At 44.1% G+C, this 20,319-nt stretch overlaps 1 protein-coding gene across 6 annotated transcripts in view; it reads left to right on the plus strand.

Annotated features, from left to right (window-relative positions):
* The first annotated feature begins 2,071 nt into the window (after nt 1–2,071).
* Nucleotides 2,072–20,319, plus strand: part of LOC308673687 (protein FAM169B-like) — a 65,798-nt gene continuing 47,550 nt past the window's right edge. For all 6 annotated transcript variants that reach the window (XR_014027716.1, XM_081337576.1, XM_081337578.1 and 3 more), the window contains exons 1-3: nt 2,072–2,140; nt 15,295–15,428; nt 20,160–20,259. Coding sequence is in view for 5 of the 6 variants with exons in the window: in XM_081337576.1 (XP_081193702.1) it covers nt 2,098–2,140; nt 15,295–15,428; nt 20,160–20,259 (277 nt within the window). In the remaining variant the exon portion in view is untranslated. The remainder of the gene's footprint in view (nt 2,141–15,294; nt 15,429–20,159; nt 20,260–20,319) is intronic.

Below are 20,319 nucleotides of genomic sequence, written 5' to 3' on the forward strand. Positions count from 1 at the left end.
GTGCCACCAACAAATCATAATATTCATCATGTCCAGAGAACAGGGCATCGCTTTTATGAGTCACGAAGCAACAAAGAAGTCTATACAGGTAGTAGTCCTTGACTTACAACCGTTTCTTTAGTGACCGTCTGAAGTTACAACAGCATTGATAAAGGTGATGTACGACTCATTTTTGCACTTACAGCCATTGACAGCATCCTCACAGTGACATAATCAAAATGTTGGCACTTGGCAACCGGCACGTGACTGTCATTGCCAACAAGCAAAGGGGAAGTTAAATGCGCTTAATGATTGCATGATTTACTTAGCAACTGCAATGACCTGCTTAACAATGCAGCAAAAAAGTCATAAAATCAGATGCAACTCACATGACGCCTTGCTTAGCAATTGAAATTCCCGTGTCAATTGTGGCTGAAGACTATTTGTACCCGAAAAACTACCTCTGTGTGCATGCCTGCGTAAACACACACATACAAGCCCCTGTTAAATTCTTCATCAGTTATCACTTACTGTGTACAGGCCTACAAATGATCAAATCGTTATTGTACAGGGAGTCCTCGACTTACAACAGTTCATTTAGCGACCATTCAAATTTACAACGGCACTGGAAAAAAGAGGGGGCTCACGAGAGTTTTTCACACAACTGTCGCAGCCTTGGGTATGTGATCAAAATGTAGATGCTTGGCAACTGCTTCATATTTATGACGGTTGCAGTGTCCCGGGGTCACGTGAACCGCTTTTGCAAAGTTCAGACAAGCAAAGTCTGAAGAGCCTTGGTGGCACAGTGGGCTAATGCCTCCTTAAGTAACACCAGCTGCCTGCAATTAGTGCAGGTTCGAGTCCCACCAGGCTCAAGGTTGACTCAGCCTTCCATCCTTCCGAGGTAGGTAAAATGAGGACCCAGATTGTTGGGGGCAATTAAGCTGACTTTGTAATAATGCCGCTTGGGGGTGTGTGTGAAAGCCCTAATAAGCAGGCATATACATAGAATGAAGGCTACTGCTAAGCTTGTAAGCCGCCCTGAGTCTTCGGAGAAGGGCGGGATATAAATGGAATTAAAATAAATAAAATAAATAAATAAAGTCAACGGGGAAGCCAGATTCGCTTAATAACGTTACTAACTTAACAATTGGAACCGTTCACTGTGGCAAGAAAGGTCACAAAAAGGGGCAAAACTCACTTCACCAATATTTCACTGAGCAACATAAATTTTGGGCTGGATTGTGGTTGTAAATCGAGGACTACCTGTATTCCTGGCACCCCCTTAGGAAATCAGCTACTCAGATCTTGCCCAGAACCAAGGTTACACAGAAGACAGCGGTTGGGCCGTTTAGTTTTAGCACTGTGAGGCTCTACAAACACCACCCTTTGCCCTTTGGTTTATAGGAGCTACAAATTCACGGGCTAACGAATGTGGACGAGAGCCCTGCGTGAATTCAGCCAGGCGTGGATCGCAAACCCGCCCCCCCCCCGCCCTTCCAGCCCAGGGGTCTTCAAACTTGGCCCTTTGGTGACTGGTGAACTTCAACTCCCAGAATTCCTCAGCCGGCATGCCTGGCTGAGGAATTCTGGGAATTGAAGTCCACCAGTCACCAAAGGGCCAAGTTTGAAGACCCCTGTTCCAGCCAAACCAGAGGTCTTCAAACTCGGCCCTTTTATGACTCATGGACTTCAACTCCCAGAATTTCTCAGCCAGGCATGCTGGCTGAGGAATTCTGGGAGTTGAAGTCCACCAGTCACCAAAGGGCCGAGTTTGAAGACCCCTGTTCCAGCCAAACGGTTGCCCGTGGCTTCAAACGTTACGCAACCGCCCCTCTGGCTTGCAAGCCCTTGTTTACAGCTGAGCGAGTTGGGCTGAGCAGGCTGCAGCTTGCAAACCGGGGCGGGGGCTGAGTGGATCCAGCCGCTCTCCCTTCCCCATCAAGCGGCGCTTGGAGGGCAGCCAGACGGCGCGCAAGCGGCGATCGGTTCCGCCGGGTGCGCGGCCCTAATTTGCACGCCGGCATCCCCGGGCTGGGCGCAGGAAAGCGGGGGCGGCTCCCCGGCCTTCCCCCTTGCGCCAGGGCGGGCAGGAAGGAAGGAAGGAAGGAAAGGGCGATGGCGGCGCCCTCTCGGCTGCGCTCGGGGAGAGGCGGCGCCGGTAAGGAGCCGGACAGGGCGCAAGGCGGGAGGAGGGCTCTCTGGCCATGCGCAGAGTGCAGCTCTTCCTTCTGCAACGGCGCTGGGCTTCAGGGAAGGGGCTGGGGAGTCGGGCGAGGCGCCCCCAGGCTGGGAAGCGGCAGCAGCGGCCGCTTTCCCCCCCTTCCCCGTGCAAAATCCGCGCTGCAGACTCAGCAAGGGATGGGGCGCAAAAGATGGGGCGTTGCAATCGCTCTGCAGCCCTGCCCAGGAGGAGAGCCCCCGTGGCAATCGTGGGGGGGTGGTGGTGGTGGGTGGTGGGAAGCTCAGCTCTGCCTTTGGAGGGAGGGGGGCCAAAGGCTGGGAAAAAGCTCGGCGCGGAGAAAGCCGGTTGAGCACAAAGCTGGAAGTACCGTATTAGTACCGCTTTTATAAGGCCTTGGCGGGTCGAATCCCGAGTGCTGCGTAGCAGAGTGAGCGCCTGTTACTCGTCCCAGCTTCTGCCAACCTAGCAGTTCGAAAGCACATAAAAATGCAAGTAGAAAAATAGGGACCACTACGGTGGGAAGGTAACAGCGTTCCGCGCGCCTTTGGCGTCTAGTCATGCTGGCCACATGACCATGGAGACGTCGTTGGACAAGCGCTGGCTCTTCAGCTTTGAAACGGAGATGAGCATCGGCCCCTAGAGTCGGAAACGACTAGCACGCATATGCGGGGGAACCTTTACCTTTTTAAGGCCACATCTGGAATCCGGCATCCAGTTTTGGTCACTGTGATGCAAAAAAAGATGTTGAGACTTTGGAAAGAGTGCAGAAAAGAGCAACAAAGATGACTAGCGGGGCTGGAGGCTAAAACACACGAAGAACCGTTTGCAGGAATTGGGGATGTCCAGTCTAGTGAAGAGAAGGACTAAGGGTGACATGACAGCAATGTTCCAATGTTTGAGGGGCTGCCACAGAGAAGGGGGGGAGGTTTGTCAACCTATTTTCCAAAGCACCTGAAGGCAGGACAAGAAGCAACAGGTGGAAACTAATCAAGGTGAGAAGGAACCTAGAACTAAGGAGAAACTTCCTAGCAGAACAATCAACTTGCCTTCAGAAGTTGTGGGTGCTCCATCACTGGAGGCTTTTAAGAGACTGGACAGTCACCTGTCTGAGATGGTGTACTTGAGCCGGAGTTGGACTAGAAGACCTCTAAGGTCCCTTCCAACATTGTTACTCTATTCTGTTATTTTGGACTTGTGTTTCCAAACACCTCTGCCCGTCTTGCTTGGCCAAAGCTACGATGAGCAAACCCCCGGGAGTTAAAGTCACCGAAATTACGTTGCATTATGAGGCGTGAAGGGGCCATCACACTAAGCTACAGAATGGTGGTTTGAACCTGGACGTTTTTTAATTTTCCATGAAGAATTTTCATAGAATTTGCTGAAAATAACTCCATTTTTTTTTGGGATGGTGATGGTGGCAGGGAGAACCCTAAGAATGTTGATTTCGTTGGATCCTTGTGGTTTTTGCTGGAGATGGCCTTGGCACATTTCTGAATAAATTCACATTTGGTAACAATTAAAGACTTGTGTCCTTTTAAGTGATGTTTATTATGTTGTAACTGATGGTGTTTAGAAATGTAAAGTTTTCTAAGGGCTGTGCTTTGGGGCTGATTGTTGTTTCCCCTGCCTTCAGTCCATCTGAAGTCTAAAGATAGGGCATTGTTTATTCAAACTTGAAATAATTTTTTACTCTGAAAGCAAACTTTTGCGTGGTTTGTTTTTGTTAAGACAGGCTGGCAGTAATTCCTTTTCCCTCCTGGCCATTTCCTACTTAATCCTATTTTGAAGATCTGTCAGTCCTGCACAAATCAAAGCCCTTTCCTTTCTTCATTAACTATGAATTTATTTATTTATTCTTGTTACAAAAACAGGATATTAAAACACAACCTTATAATTAGCTGAGGTCCACAGAAGTTAGATACTGGTAGTCCTCAACGTAATGACCAAAATTACGCTCAAAATTTCTGTTCAGTTTTGCCCCATTTTGCAACCTTGCCATGATTGTTAAGTGAATCACTGCATTCGTTAAATTAATAACACGGTTGTTAAGTGAATCTGGCTTCCCCATCAACTTTGCTTATCAGAAGGTCACAAGGGGATTACATGACCCGGGATACTGCATCCGTCATAAATATGAATCGGTTGCCAAAGATCTGAATTTTGATCCGCTGACCCTGTCGACGCCCTAACGGTTGCTTCCTCCTGTGCCGTTGTAAAATGGTCACTAAATGAATGGTTGTAAGTCAAGGACTACTTGTAGTTTAAATTATAATTCTGTCTACAGCAGTGTTTTTTGACCTTGACAATTTTAAGAGGCATGGACTTCAACTCCCAGAATTCCCATGTCAGCATCCTGGGACTTGGAAGTCCACACGTCTTAAAGGTTGAAAAGCACTGATTATCTACAAGACAGGATTGGATGGCAGTGTTTTCTTTTTTTTCCCTCCTCTGATTCTTTTTGTATTCTGATTTTTGCCAAAAGAATTTAAGAAATCTTTTGATTTGATTTGAACCCTGGACTTCTGAACCGGAACTTAAACATGCTTCCTATTTCCTGTTGAATGACCTAAGTTCACGTACGGTATTCCATCATGGTTTATTGGTCCACTGCAGAAGTCACAATTGGCTGGTGTACAACAGTGTGAGCCATAAATTATGTTTTCATATCACAGTGGTTGGTTTTTGGCTTAGCAAGCTGTAAAAAAGAACTAAATTACGGGTAGTAAAATTGTGAATCTAGCCTTTGCTGCTTGTACTGATTTACTGTATGTATTTTATACTCTTAGCCCCATGTTGGAAAGTAAAAATACCAGAAGGATTTTTCCCCCCAAATTTCCATGACATTTTTCCATGATACCTCTGACCATTAATAGTGTATTAAAATTGTACTTTTGATTCTTACCTTCACATTTACAGTCTGATCAGATTTGTAATCTTTTTTTTATTATTATTACTTGATACTTTTTTAAAATTCTGGGTGATGCAGCATTTTTTCTCTCAGTTGGTTTTATTTGATAAAATGAATTCCAGCTGTAGTGTTCAGTGTAGTGGTGTTTAAAAATGCAGGTAGTCCTCGACTTACGACCACAACTCAGCCCAACATTTCTGTTGCTAAGCGAGACAGCTGTTAAATGAATTTTGCCCCATTTTGTGACCTTTCTTGCCGCAGTTGTTAAATTGATCCCTGTAGCTGTTAAGTTAATGGCGTGGTTGTTAGGTAAATCCGGCTTCCCCAGCGAGTTCGCTTGTCAGAAGGTCGCAAAAGGGGTCACATCACCCCAGGTTACAGGGGTAGACAACTTTGGCTCTTTTATGATTCATGGACTTCAACTAGCTGACTCAGGAATTCTGGGAGTTGAAGTCCACGAGTCATAAAACAGCTGAGGTTGCCTACCCCTGTGCCCAGGACAATGCAACCGTCATAAATAGGAATCAGTTGCCAAGCGTATTTATGACCGTTGCAGTGTCCTGGGGTCACGTGTTCCCCTTTTACGACATTCTGACAAGCAAAGCCGACGGGGAAGCTGGATTCATTTCACAGCCGTGCGACTGACTTCACAACGGCAGGGATTCACTTAACAGCCGTGGCAAGGAAGGTCATAAGGTAAAGGTAAAGGTTCCCCCGCACATGCGTGCTAGTCATTTCCGACTCTAGGGGCCGGTGCTCATCTCTGTTTCAAAGCCGAAGAGCCAGCGCTTGTCCAACGACGTCTCCGTGGTCATGTGGCCGGCATGACTAGACGCCAAAGGCGCACGGAACGCTGTTACCTTCCCACCGTAGTGGTCCCTATTTTTCTACTTGCATTTTTACGTGCTTTCGAACTGCTAGGTTGGCAGAAGCTGGGACGAGTAACAGGCGCTTACTCTGTTACGCGGCACTCAGGGTTCGACCCGCCAAACTGCCGACCTTCAGATCGACAAGCTCAGCGTCCTAACCCACTGAGCCACCGCGTCCCTCTAGGAAGGTCATAAAATGGGGCAAAACACACTTAACAACTGTCCCGCTAAGCAACAGAATTTTGGGGCTCAATTGTGGTCATACGCTGAGGACTTTACCTGTAGTACTTTCTTGTAAAACTACATTGACAGAATCTTGCAATTTTGAAAGTACAATTCTCTCCCCCCCCCCGGTCCCCCTTTATAGACCTAAGAATCTAGAGACGGTCTCTTTTGAGCCTCCCCCCTGTTAGACACAAAAATAGTCACAAATTGAAATCCACTCTGTTTTGAGTTACAAATAGAAAAGAAGTTTATTTGACTTCACAACAAAGTCTAAAAAGTAACGGTTTGGATTCAGGAAGGCAAACAATGCAGCCAAGCACTGAACCACACCCCAGATTCCAAAATCACATATTATTATATATCGCCACGCCCCATTCCCTCCCCCATGGCCCCATTGGCTTAGGCTTTGGAGGCTACAATCTATCAGAAGCGCCTAAACAGAATATATTATCTCTGCCCCTGTTTGTTTATTTATTTTTATTTTTTAATCCCATTTATATCCCGCCCTTCTCCGAAAACTCAGGGCGGCTTACACTCTAAGCACAAATCAAATTTACATTATACTAATAAGATCCCTCCCCTGCTATCCTGTTTATGTACATGCTTATCAATTCTAGAGGAGAGATGTCTCCCATCTTCTACACCCGCCAGGGGTACCAGCCACCAGAAGGTACTTAAAAACAATTCCTAGATGGTGACTCACACTGGGCCCCATGGTAACTCCTGTTCTCCCTCTCCCTCTCCACTTGAGGCTTGTATTTTTCCCCATATACTCAAAGCATCTACTCAGGCAATTGATTATAAAATGATTATTATAAAATATAAAATATGATTACATGATAATACTAAAAGCATATATATATATTTATTTTTAAATTTCCTCGCTACTTCCAATTATTTTCCACACACCCCTCCCATTATTCAGCTGTGGGCTCTGCTGTCTCTTCTCTGACCGTTTCCTTGACCGGTCTTTTTGTCCAGTCTTCCAAGGTCTTTCTCACACGCCACTGCAATCTCTTGTCCTCTTTCGAACCCATTTCCTGCTTGTGAGAGATAAAACATGCACTGTAATTTTGCTTGTATTAAAATAACCTCTGGTCAGTTCTTAAAAGAAATCTGCCTTACGGGGTGGGGGGGGGGGGAGACCGATAGAAATGCCTATGTGATAATTTACAGCCACCTTGTTTTTCCTCCGGGGACTTCACTTCAAAGCCACTTGGCTTTAATTTGCTTGTTTTTGTGGTGTTTGGGGGAAAAACAACCAAACACATTCTTTGGGCTGTAGAATATTTTTGTCTTTCCCTTCAGCCTTCAGTGCTATCTCTATGATGATGAAATCTAAGCCGGGAGGTTTTGATCCATCAACGTTTCATTTCAGGACAACGAAGGACGAGCTATATTTGCTTGGCGTTGTTGCTTTTTTTTATTGCCACGGTTTTGGTCAAATTAGCCATTTTTGGGGATGATGGCTGGATTTGAACCATGTGGCAAGCTAAAATGTAGTTGGCTTGTTTGTGTGTCAAGGATATTGTCTGACTGGTCATTTGGCCTATCTCCATTTGACACTGTACCCCAACCCAGGGCCCTGAAGGTGACATCTCCCATCTTCCACAGCCATTGGGAATTGGGGGAGGCGACTGTTGATCTTTCCCCTTGCTTTCCCATTGACTGGTTGGAAATGTCAACCTTAGCAATGCGACACACCGTATTTTCCCAAAAATAAGACCTAACTGGAAAATAAGCCCTAGCATGACTTTTATAATAACAATAACAATAACAATAACAATAATATAATAATAATAATAATAATAATAATAATAATAATAATAATAATAATAATAATAATAATAATAATAATAATAATAATAATAATTAGTAGTTGGAAGGTACCTTGGAGGTCATCTAGTCCAACCCCCTGCTAAGGCAGGAAACCCTACACCATTTCAGACAAATGGCTGTCCAGTCTCTTCTTAAAAACTTCCAGTGTTGGAGCATTCACCGCTTCTGGAGGCAGGTTGTTCCACTGGTTAGTTGTTCTAACTGTCAGGAAGTTTCTCCTTAGTTCTAGGTTGCTTCCTTGACTAGTTTCCATCCGTTGCTTCTTGTCCTGCTTTCAGGTGCTTTGGAGAATAGCTTGACTCCCTTTTCTTTGGGGCAGCCCCTGAGATATTGGAACACTGCTATCATGTCACCCCTCACCCTTCTCTTCATTAAACTACACATACCCAATTCCAGCAGCCGTTCCCTATATGTTTTAGCCTCCAGTCCCCCATCATCTTTGTTGCTCTTCTCTGTACTCTTTCTAGAGTCTCAACATCTTTTTTACATCGTGGTGACCAAAACTGGATGCAGTATTCCAGGTGTGGCCTTACCAAGGCATTGTAAAGTGGTATTAGTACTTCACGTGATCTTGATTCTATCCCTCTGTTAATGCAGCCTAGCACTGTGTTGGCTTTTTTGGCAGCTGCAGCACACGGCTGGCTCATATTTAAGTGATTGTCCAATAGGACTCCGAGATCTCTCTCACAGTTACTCACAGTTTTCAGGATGCTCGTAATAAGCCCCAGTTAAGATCATCAGCCAGACGGATGTTTTTAGTATCATATTTCTCCCGAAAATAAGACCTAATGCGTCTTGGAGCAAAAATTAAGACCCGGCCTTATTTTGGGGAAAATATGGTATTTATGTCTCTGTGTATTACTAGAACATTCAAGAGATTGACCGGAAGCTCATTACAGGTGATCCTCCACTTACAACCTTTTGTTTAATGACCATTCAAAGTTACAATGTTCTTCACATTTACAATTGTTGCAGCACACCCCCCGTGGTCATGTGATCAAAATGGCTGGTTCAGGAATTTTGGGTATTGAAGTACACAAGTCCTAAAAGAGCCAAGGTTCCCTACCCCTGGATTAGACATACCTAGTTCCCTCTATCCTTCTTTGTATGGTTTAGCCTCCAATCCCCTAATCCAGAGATCCCCAACCTTTTGGGAACCAGGGACTGGTTACGTGGAAAGAGGTTTTTCCACGGACCGGAGGGTGCGTGGTTTTGTGTGCTGCCTGCGGATGGGGTTTTGCTTGTTTGTGCGGACCGGTTGCTGGCATGCTGCGGCCCAGTACTAGTCCCCAGACCGGGAGTTGGGGACCCCTGCCCTAATCATCTTTGTTGCTCTTCTCTGCATACTTCCTAAGGTCTCAACATCTTTTTTTGTATCGTGGTGACTAGAACTGGACACAGCATTCCAAGTGTGGTTCTTACTAGCGCAGTATAAAGCTGTACTATCACTTCATGTCGTCTTGAAGCTATCTCTCTGTTGATGCAACCCAAGACTGGATTTTGAGAGTGGGAGGGGTGGAAATGATTCATTTCAGGTCATTTCTGCAGCAGGAGTCAAAAATTGCTTCCCTCTCCTGTCCTGTTAAACTTGAGTTATGAGTGTGTGTAGGAGGCACCTTTCTTCCCACTCCATCATGCATCAAACTATTCTTCTGCTCCATTTAAAACCAGTGAACTCTTTGCAGGGGGTCAGGTTTTAAAATAAAATGAAAGCTTTTTATCGAGGCTTCCGATCCACTTTACATTAGGTGAGAGAGGCATTTTTGAAGACCCGCAGTCCGGCATTTCTCCTTCCCTTTTCCTTGCCGTAAAGAATCAGGGATGTTATTTCCTTTGCATTAAGCGGAACCCTTCCTTCCCCAACAGCCTGAACGAAGGGAACGGCAGTGTGTATAAACGAGGCCAAGGCTGCTGCTATCTGCTGGCCAAAACTCTCTGTTGACATTGTGGCTGGAGAACCAGCCCATGTGACGTGCTGACCTTGTTTACCAGGTTTGGGTTATTTAAGATGGCAGAGTCCCTTTCAGCTCTGCAGAAATGCCCAAGATAGAATTTCTGGAATCTAGCAAATGCAGGCGGCCTCTCTTTCTAAATTTACTCCCCGGATGGTTTATCTGGTACCTATACTCTGGGGAAGGGGGAAGGGCAGAAGACCACCCCTCTAATTGCATGTTTTATAACACTAGTTCCTCTCCCATCTACCGCTTTGTGAATAAACGTTGCATATTGTTTTGTTTTTTTTTTTAAAAAAACCACTCGGGGTGGGTTTATTGCAACTTCCCGGCAGAGTATTCTCTTTATGTATGACTATGCACAATTATTATTATTATTATTATTATTATTATTATTATTATTATTATTATTATTATTATTATTATTATTATTATTATTATTATTTAAACGCAATTCAGCCGTGTAAGTTCAGGAAGGCTTTAACCTCTCCAGCTACTATGTGCAGCAGAGAAGGGAGCCCTTTGTGGAAAGTAGAAAACTTAAGGCTGGCAGTTTTTTCACAAAAGGACTTTTATTTTGTAATAGCTGGAATTGCCCTCGTCTTTTGGTAACCGCCAGTCTGGCTGACATACTAAGTGCTGTTCTGCTTCGACAAAATACTGTACAGGTAGTCCTTGACTTACGACCACAGTTGTGCCCAAAATTTCTGCTGCTAAGCAAGACGGTTGTTCAGTGAGTTTTGCCCCATTTTGCAACCTTTCTGCCACCGGTGTTAAGTGAATCCTTGCGGCTCTTAAGTTAGTAAGACGGTTGACTCTGGCATCCCCGTTAGCTTTGCTTGTCAGAAGCTCACAAAAACGGGGTCACGTGACCCAGAGACGCTGTGGCCATCATAAACAGGTGCCAATTCCCGACTGTCTGAATTTTGATCACGTGACCCCGGGATTGCTGCCGTGGTCGTAAGTGTGAAAAACAGTCATCAGTCTTGTTTTTTTTTTGTGCTGTTGCAACTTTTGAACGGTCGCTAAATGAATGGTTATAAGTTGAGAACTACTTGTACCTCAGTTTACAAAGAGACCGTAAATATGAAGATAGCACGGGTATTCTGTGCTTTATTTCTGCTTGCAAATATTTTGAACAGTAGCGCAATAGATAGGTGAATATCTTTTGTATGGTACATTTAAGAGAACTGAGATAAAATGGAAGGGCTCGACCATGCTGGCTCAGGAATTCTGGGAGTTGAAGTCCACGAGTCATGAGGGGGCCATAGTTCCCTCATGCTGGCTCAGGAATTCTGGGAGTTGAAGTCCACGAGTCATAAAAGAGCCAAGGTTGCCTACCCCTGGTTAAAAGGTAAGTAAATAATTTAGGACATTGGTATAGATACAAGATTCCCCCCCCAAGAACCAGCTTGGCTGTAATGTTTGCTTCTATCCAGCTGTATTTTGCTGCAAAAAGAAGCTGATTCGAAGGAAAAACCTGAATGAAATTCTTGGATGTTGGAGTGGAGCTGTACGTTGAAGATATTTGGCTGGCAAGAATTAAAAAAATAAAATGGCTCCTGTTGAGGTTTCGTCCTGTGATGTAGTCTGTCTTTTTAAGTAGGTAGCTCATTGCGTTAGCTGAAAGGAGTGACTGCAAAGAAGGCTTATTTGCTGGACGTCTCTGGAATTTTGAAGTGAATCCTGAGTTCCTGGAAGTGTTTTTATGAGAACGAGGAACGCTCCGTCGATGATTCAAGCATTACTGGGAAGGAAGACAGTGTACTTTGTGGAATGCCTTGTCTCTTGCTGGTGATGGAAGCAAAGCACGTGCTATGTCAACTTCAATCGGTACATAAAGATGTTAAAAATAAGATTGCTTGTTAATCCTGGAGGGCATTCTTCCACTCAGAAACATGTCAGCATGTTTAGTAATAACGATATCTCCTTTGTAGAGTGGGTCTCCTTTACCTTATTTGGTCGTACAAAGAATGGTTACAGTAATTGGGTAGGCCTAGTCCAGGGGTAGGCAACCTTGGCTCTTTTATGACTCATGGACTTCAACTCCCAGAATTCCTGAGTCAGCTATGCTGACTCAGGAATTCTGGGAGTTGAAGTCCATGAGTCATAAAAGAGCCGAGGTTGCCTACCCCTGGCCTAGTCAAATGAAAAGAAGGACTAGGGGAGATGTGATAGCAGTATTCCAGCATTTGAGGGGCTCCTACAGAGAGGAGGGGGGGGGTCAAGCGAATTTCCAAAGCTCCAAAAGGCAAGACAAACAATGGATGGAAACTAACCAAGGAGAGAAGCAACCTAGAACTAAGGAGAAAATTCCCGACAGTGAAAACAATTAACCAGTGGAACAACCTGCCTCCAGAAGTTGTGAGTGCTCCATCACTGGAGGCTTTTAAGAAGAGACTGGACAACTGCTTCTCTGGAATGGTATAGGCCAGGGTTTCCTGCTTGAGCAGAGGGTTGGACTAGAAGACCTCCAAGGACCCTTCCAACTCTGCTATTTTATCTGCTATGTTTTATGTCCCGATCTGGTTAGTATCAATGTAGAAATTTTTAAGTGGTGGGGTAAACCGGGAGGTGAAAGAAAATAATAATAAGGGAGCTACAATAAAACTCCAATTTAGTGGAGCTCATCTTGTGGGTTTTGAATGCAAATCTCGACATCACAATATGCTTTCACACATCTGGAAAATCCCATTTATCGGAATCTATTCTTGGACAGAATAGATAAAATATGCATGTGTAAAATCTCATTCTTGCTTTTACACAAGCATGGGATGCACGAGCTATGCAAAATAAGCACGCATAAAATCCCATTGCCGGAATGCCTATTATAATAACAGAGCATGTAAAATCCCATTTGAGTTTAATGGGCTTTCTGCTTTAATGGACATCCCTTTCCCCCATTGGGGCTGTCAGGTTTCTGACCTATGGGCTTTTCAAGTGACTCTGAGGCATTGTTTACCTTAAAAGTCCTTTATTAGCCTAATACACCAGCAAATGCTTGCTCGAAGGAAGCTGGAATCTGAAATCTCCGCCCCCTCGCACAATATATTAAACACAATTCTCCACCTTTCTAATTTTGTCATTAATCATATTCTCCAATTAATTTAAAGAATCAGTTTCCCTTCTGTTAGACAACCCGCCAAGGTCTTGTCTTCTTTAATGTCATATGGCCTTGAGGCACCATCTTCCTTCTCCCAGCCTCCCAGCCTTAACCCTATCTCTTAAAGCAATACACAAGTTTAACATATGAAATAGCTGCTTCTTCATCTCCTGACAAGCAAGAACATTCGATGTTAGTAGCAGCGTTGACAGGGGCATTACCTTCCAAGTTGACAATCTTGCATTTCCAGGGGTGAGTAAACCATGTGAAGGCTAGCAGGATTTTTGCCTTGGTGGAGGGTTGGTGACTTTGAAAATCCCATGAGAAATTTTGCAATACGTGGGATGCATTGGAAGGCAGTGGCTTTTAGATTTGTTTAGTCGCCTCATGCACTACGAGCTTTCCATGCTTTGTTTATGTGGAGACGTAAGAAGAAATCTGCAAGACAGTCTGGGGTAGAGGTTAAGGCACCTGGCTAAATACTGGGAGTTCTAGTCCTGCCTTAGGTGTGAATCCAGCTGAGTGATCCTGGGCTAGTCACTTTCTCTCAGCGCTAGGAAGGAGTTGATGGCAAACCACTTCTGAAATCTTACCAAGAGAACTTCAAGGACCTGCCCAGGTAGTTGCTAGGAATCAACGCCCAGTGGAAGAAGAGGAGGAAGAGGAAAGGGAGGAAGAAGAATGAACCAGAGGAAGAATGAAGGAGAATGCAAAAGAATGAAAGAGGGAGGAGGAAGAAGAATGAAGAAAAAGGAGGAGGAAGGGAAGGAGGAGAAAAAAGAATCAGGAAGAGGAACCATGAAAAAATAAAAGGAGGAAGAATGAAAAGAAGAGGAACTTAGCTGAACTATTTATTACTCTTGTGATTTTCCTACAGCATTTCAAAGGAGGTAGATAAGTTTGCTGACCTTTCTTTAGACTTCAAATTGATGTGATATGTGTTTTTATGTCTTTTGTTACTTTCTATGTGGTTCTAGTTTCACTTTTGATTCCTGTTGTTTGGCTGTCTGAAGTTGACACCGAAGGGGGTGATTCTGGTCTCTCTGGTGGGACCAGGTGTTGAGTATAAAAGGTAAAGGTAAAGGTTCCCCCGCACATGCGTGCTAGTTGTTTCCAACTCTAGGAGCCGGTGCTCATCTCCATTTCAAAGCTGAAGAGCCAGCGCTTGTCCGAGGACGTCTCCGTGGTCATGTGGCCGGCATGACTAGACGCCAAAGGCGCACGGAACGCTGTTACCTTCCCACCGTCATGGTCCCTATTTTTCTACTTGCATTTTTACGTGCTTTCGAACTGCTAGGTTAGCAGAAGCTGGGACGAGTAACAGGCGCTCACTCTGCTACGCGGCACTCGGGATTCGACCTGCCAAACTGCCGACCTTCTGATTAACAAGTTCAGTGTCCTAACCCACTGAGCCACCACGTCCCTTGGTGTTGAGTATAGAGAGGTGTAAAGATACTCCATCTCAAATTTTAAGTTTTAGTAGGTTGTGCTTTAATTAATGGACCATCAGTTACATTTCACTGGAAGACAGTCATTTGGGTTTTCAAATAAATAAATCAATCCACTGATAGTCTATCAGATCACATAGATGGATGGCCCAAGGGTTGATAAGTTGCGGTCTCCGTGTGTATTGCTAATATCAAAGCCCACCCAAAGTCTACATGGCTGGTGGTCAGGTTTCAGCCCAGCACTGGGGAGGCTATAAGCTCCCAGTTTATAAGTTGGAGGTAAGCTTGTAAATAGAGATTTGTCATTTGTCATTTATCATTTGTCCAAGAAAAGTCCAACATAGAAATAAAAAATTTCCTGACAGAACAATCAAGCAGTGGAACGGCTTCCCTCCAGAAGTTGTGGGTGATCCATCACTGGAGGTTTTTAAGAAGAGATGGACAGTTATTTGTTCAGAATGGTATAAGGACTCCTGCCTTGGGCAGGAAGTGTGACTAGAAGACCTCTGAGATCCATTCCAGACTAATGATTCTATGATCTGTAGTTTTGTACTGTTTTGTAGGCATGCAGCTCATATAACTCAATGACTGATATGGATTCACACAATGCATTCAGCTGTAAAATGCACTATGCGTGAACAGTGTGCTAGGACACAAACCATGGTGTAAAAAAGTGTGGGTCTTTGATCCTCTTGACATTTTTTGCTCACGCTGCGGGCCCTTTTGGGAGCCAGAATTTAAGCAGCCTGTCTCAAGGTTGGCCCTTCATATTCTTCCTTCTTCCAGAATGCGTTTTTCTGGTGGACATTAAAGATGAAAACCTGGACAATCCGGAAACAGGGCCTTGCAAGGACCAGGCACAACTTATGGAGGAAGCCTTATCTGCTGCTGAAGATTTCTCTGTTCCAGGCCAAGAGAACGTAAGTATACTTTATTCTTTATAGATCAAAGCATCCGTACTGCTCCCTCTTGCTGTGTTCCTCCACCACAGGAACTGTGCGAGATAGAATGAGCTGAGACTGTCCCTAGGACCAGGGGTAGGCAACCTTGGCTCTTTTATGACTCGTGGACTTCAACTCCCAGAATTCCTGAGCCAGCCATTGGCTCAAGAATTCTGGGAGTTGAAGTCCACTAGTCATAAAAGGGCCAAGATTGCCTACCCCTGCCCTAGGCTAGCTGTTGAATTTTGGAGACTTCCCACTCCTCATCCTACACCTTATCTCTAGCCATATTGAGTGGAACAGACCACAGAATATATAACATAGAATAATAGGGTTGAAAGAGACCCTGGAGGTCTTCTATCTAGTCCAAACCCCTGCCCATACCATTCAGAAGTTTCTTTGGGGTTGATGGGATGGCTACACGTCGTCACAGAACTCCAAGATCCCTTCCAACTGTATTATTATTGTGTGAGGTTTTCCAAAGCATTTGGATTTGTCAAATGGAGAACATGTTTGTTTGTGAAAAACACGAACAGCTCATTGTGCAGAATGCATGCGGGCCCATCGATAGGACCGAAGTCCTCCTTTGGTTTGGACTGGCTCTGATCTGGGAGAAGAATTTGCATTGTAAATAGAGAGTTTTTACTGTATGTTCTTTGACTGCTTGGATACGGATGATTTCCTTTTGGTACCAGAGGGGTTGTTTTTTTGATTTCAGCAAATTGAGTATGTTAGGACGTATCATGTTGTCATGGAAAATATGAACTCACAGGCTTGATGGAGAAGAGATTGCAAACGCTGGCAGTTGATGCCTGCAGTGCAAGCTGTTCCCAGCAGGAGTGGGAATAATAATAATAATATAAATAATATAAATAATAATAATAATAATAATAATAATAATAATAATAATATAAATAATAATAATAATAATAATAATAATAATATAAATAATAATAATAATAATAATAATAATAATAATAATAATAATAATAATAATAATAATAATAATAATAATAATAATAATAATAAGTTGGAAGGGACCTTGGAGGTCATCTAGTCCAACCCCCTGCTCAGGCAGGAAACCCTATACCATTTCAGGCATATGGCTGGCCAGTCTCTTCTTAAAAACCTCCAGTGTTGGAGCATTCATCGCTTTTGGAGGCAGGTTGTTCCACTGGTTAATTGTTCTCACTGTCAGGAAGTTTCTCCTGAGTTCTAGGTTGCTTCTCTCCTTGATTATAATAATAATAAAGTTGGAAGGGATCTTGGAGGTCATCTAGTCCAACCCCTTGCTCAGGCAGGAAACCCTATACCAGTTCAGACAAAGGGCTGGCCAGTCTCTTCTTAAAAACTTCCAGTGTTGGAGCATTCACCGCTTCTGGAGGCAGGTTGTTCCACTGGTTAATTGTTCTCACTGTCAGGAAGTTTCTCCTTAGTTCTAGATTGCTTCTCTCCTTGACTAGTTTCCATCCGTTGCTTCTTGTCCTGCTTTCGGGTGCTTTGGAGAAGGTGGTGTATATATTTCCCTCTCGATACTTTATCCCTTTGGTCTCTTTTGGGAGGGTGCATTTCTGCTTTGCACATTTCCCTGATGTGCCAAGCAAGAAAGTGCTGCTGAACTGGAACAATAGAACGGCAAGTAGAAATGAGGGCTTTGTGCAATTTGAGTTTGTAGCCATTCTCCCCAGGTTGGAGAAAGAAGGCAGGAAAAAAACCAAAGGTACAAGCACAGATAAGGTGACACCCGGCTCAAAAGCAGCAACTGTGAGAGGGACCTTGGAGTCCTAGTGGACGACGATCACTTAAACGCGAGCCAGCACTGTGCGGCAGCAGCCAAAAATGCTAACACAATCCTTGGTTGCATAAACAGGGGCATAGAATCAAAAAATCACGTGAAGTACTAGTACAGCTTTATAAATCTTTAGTAAGGCCACACCTGGAATACAGCATCCAGTTTTGGTCACCGCATTACAAAAAAGATGTTGAGACTTTGGGGGAAAAAAAAAGATGATTAAGATGATTAAGAGCCTGGAGACAAAAACATATGAAGGAACGTTTGCAGGACTTGGGTATGGCCAGTCTAGAGAAAAGAAGGGCTAGGGGTGGCATGATAGCAGTATTCCAGTATTTTTTTTTAAATTCCATTTATATCCCGCCCTTCTCCGAAGACTCAGGGCGGCTTACAAGCTTAGCAGTAGCCTTCATTCTATGTATATGCCTGCTTATTAGGGCTTTCACACACACCCCCAAGCGGCATTATTACAAAGTCAGCTTAATTGCCCCCAACAATCTGGGTCCTCATTTTACCTACCTCGGAAGGAAGGAAGGCTGAGTCAACCTTGAGCCTGGTGGGACTCGAACCTGCACTAACTGCAGGCAGGGGCTGCCCCAAAGAAGGGGGGGGGGTTTATCAACTTATTTTCCAAAACACCAGAGGGCAAGACAAGAAACAATGGTTGGAAACTAATCAAGGAGAGAAGCAGCCTGGAATTAAAGAAGAAACCTCCCCACAGTGAGGACAACTAAACAGAGGAACAGCTTGCCTTGATAAGTTGTGGGTGCTTCATTACTGGAGGTCTTTAAGAAGAGGCTGGTCTGAGATGGTAAGAGGGTCCCCTGCTTGAGCAGGGGTTGGATAGAAGACCTCCAAGGTCCCCTTTCCAGCTGTGTTCTGGTTGAGGAAGGTTTTGCATAGCTAAGGAAAAGTCAGCTTTGCATAAAATATACTTAGATTGCCCCCTAGTGCCCAAGAAGCACAGTTGCTTTCCAGGGTAAATCAAAACAGGAAATGAGGTTTGGAAATGAAAGATGGTGGGTGAAGAGAGTCTTAGCTCTACCTGTTGAGCTTGCAGGCAGAGTTGGGGAGAGCCAAGAGCCTAGCATGCTGAGTGACACTGCAGACTTTACAACAATGGAGGTACTCCTCGACTTAACGACCACAGCTGGAACCCTAATTTCTATTGCTAAGCAAAGTGGTTGGTTAAGTGATTTTATGACCATTTTTGCCACGGTTGCAATGCTAAACCTGTTAGGTGAATCGTGTAACTGTTAAGCCCGGGGTCTTCAAACTTGGTCCTTTGATGACGTGTGGACTTCCAACTCCCAGAATTCCTCAGCCAGGCACCTGGCAGAGGAATTCTGGGAGTTGGAAGTCCACACGTCATCAAAGGGCCAAGTTTGAAAAACCCCGTGTTAAGCCAATTGGGCTTCCCCCATTGACTTGCTTGCTAGAAGCTGGCTGGAAAGGTCCCAAGTGGCAATTGTGTGACCTTGGCACACTGCAACCATCTTAAGTACTGGCCAGTTCCCCAAACCATGGAGAGGCAGTGACGGTCATAATTGGGAGGACCAGTCATACGTCACTTTTTGCAGTGCCACTGTAACTTTGAACAGTTGTAAGTCAAGGATTACCGGTAGTCACAGAATGGAATTTGGAGCCAAACAGATAAATGGTCCACGTTTTTCTTAAATGACGAAGCTTCGCAGGTTGCAGCTGGCTTTCGACTGGTCTGGAGTAGCCACTCTTACTGGAGCTGCCCCGATCAGCAAACAGAACTGTCAAAAAATAATCATTGCATTAAGGAATTTCCCCCCCCCCTCCTTCTTTGTCTAAGTACTTGAAGTCTGTATTAATTTGAATTAAATTGGAATGAAAATATAAAGGCCAGAATCTCAAAGGCAGAGAAATTGGGTGCCCAGATGGTTTGAGAAAGGTTGCATTGAAAAGCCTTGTTACTTTTGTGATTTTTTTTTTGTTTGGTTGCGACGTGATTTCAGCAGAGGAATCATGTTTATTATTTTCATCCGTTGTTTGTAAGAAGTGAAATCACAAACATTTTCAAGACGAATCATTGTTCAGGTTCATTCGTTGTTCAAGTTGAGTGAAAGCCCGGTTGCTTAATCCAATTTTTTATTAACTCAGTTATGCAGAGTAACTTTTGCAGGCAGCCACTCTTGGATGACTTGACTATATCCAATGGATGGATGGATGGATGGATGGATGGATGGATGGATGGATGGATGGATGGACGGACAGACAGAGAGACAGACAGACAGACAAAAATTGAATGAGACCTGAAACAAGAAAATAGAGGAAGATCTTTCTGCATGAGGCCATACAATGAATGTGTGAAAAATTTTCAGTATCCTAAAACTCAATAAATAATGGCATCATGCAGAAACATCTGCTGTTTCTCCTTCCTTCCTTCCTTCCTTCCTTCCTTCCTTCCTTCCTTCCTTCCTTCCTTCCTTCCTTCCTTCCTCCCTCCCTCCCTCCCTCCCTCCCTCCCTCCCTCCCGAGACATTGCTTCCCATAACATATAAATATTGGAATCTGTAATTTGTTTTGAAAATAGACATTCTGCCCATTCCTTTAGCAGCTCTAGATAGTTCCAAACCAACAAAGCCATCCCTTTCTAAAATCCTAAATTGATGCAATAGCAATACATCTTCTCCCATATTTGGAAAATTGATGCCATTTGCAAAATCGAATTCCAGATTGGTTCATAGGGGCCCCCAAAATTTTGTACAGAAGCAAAAAAGAAAAAAGAAAGCCAATGTTAACATCCGCTTTAAAATGTGGTTGATAGAAAAGCCCCAATTTGAATAGCATTGCTGTTCATTAAAAGTTTCCTGTATTTTAATTCTTGTTTTTATTTTTGTAACTGGGACACTTTGAGAACATGAACATAAATATTTTTTTGGTTGCAGATTAAAGTGGAGGCTTCGTCAATGAGCTTCCTTCCTCTGTATAGAGATGACAGTAAAGGCAGCCTCCTGGTATTAACTGATCCCCAAGATAAGAACAAAGGTTAGTAAATAGATTTCCTCCCCCTCCTCTCTTTTATTTCAACATGCCTCTGAATGATCT

Source organism: Vipera berus (genome assembly GCF_964194415.1).
Source record: "Vipera berus genome assembly, chromosome: 12".
NCBI lineage: Eukaryota > Metazoa > Chordata > Lepidosauria > Squamata > Viperidae > Vipera > Vipera berus.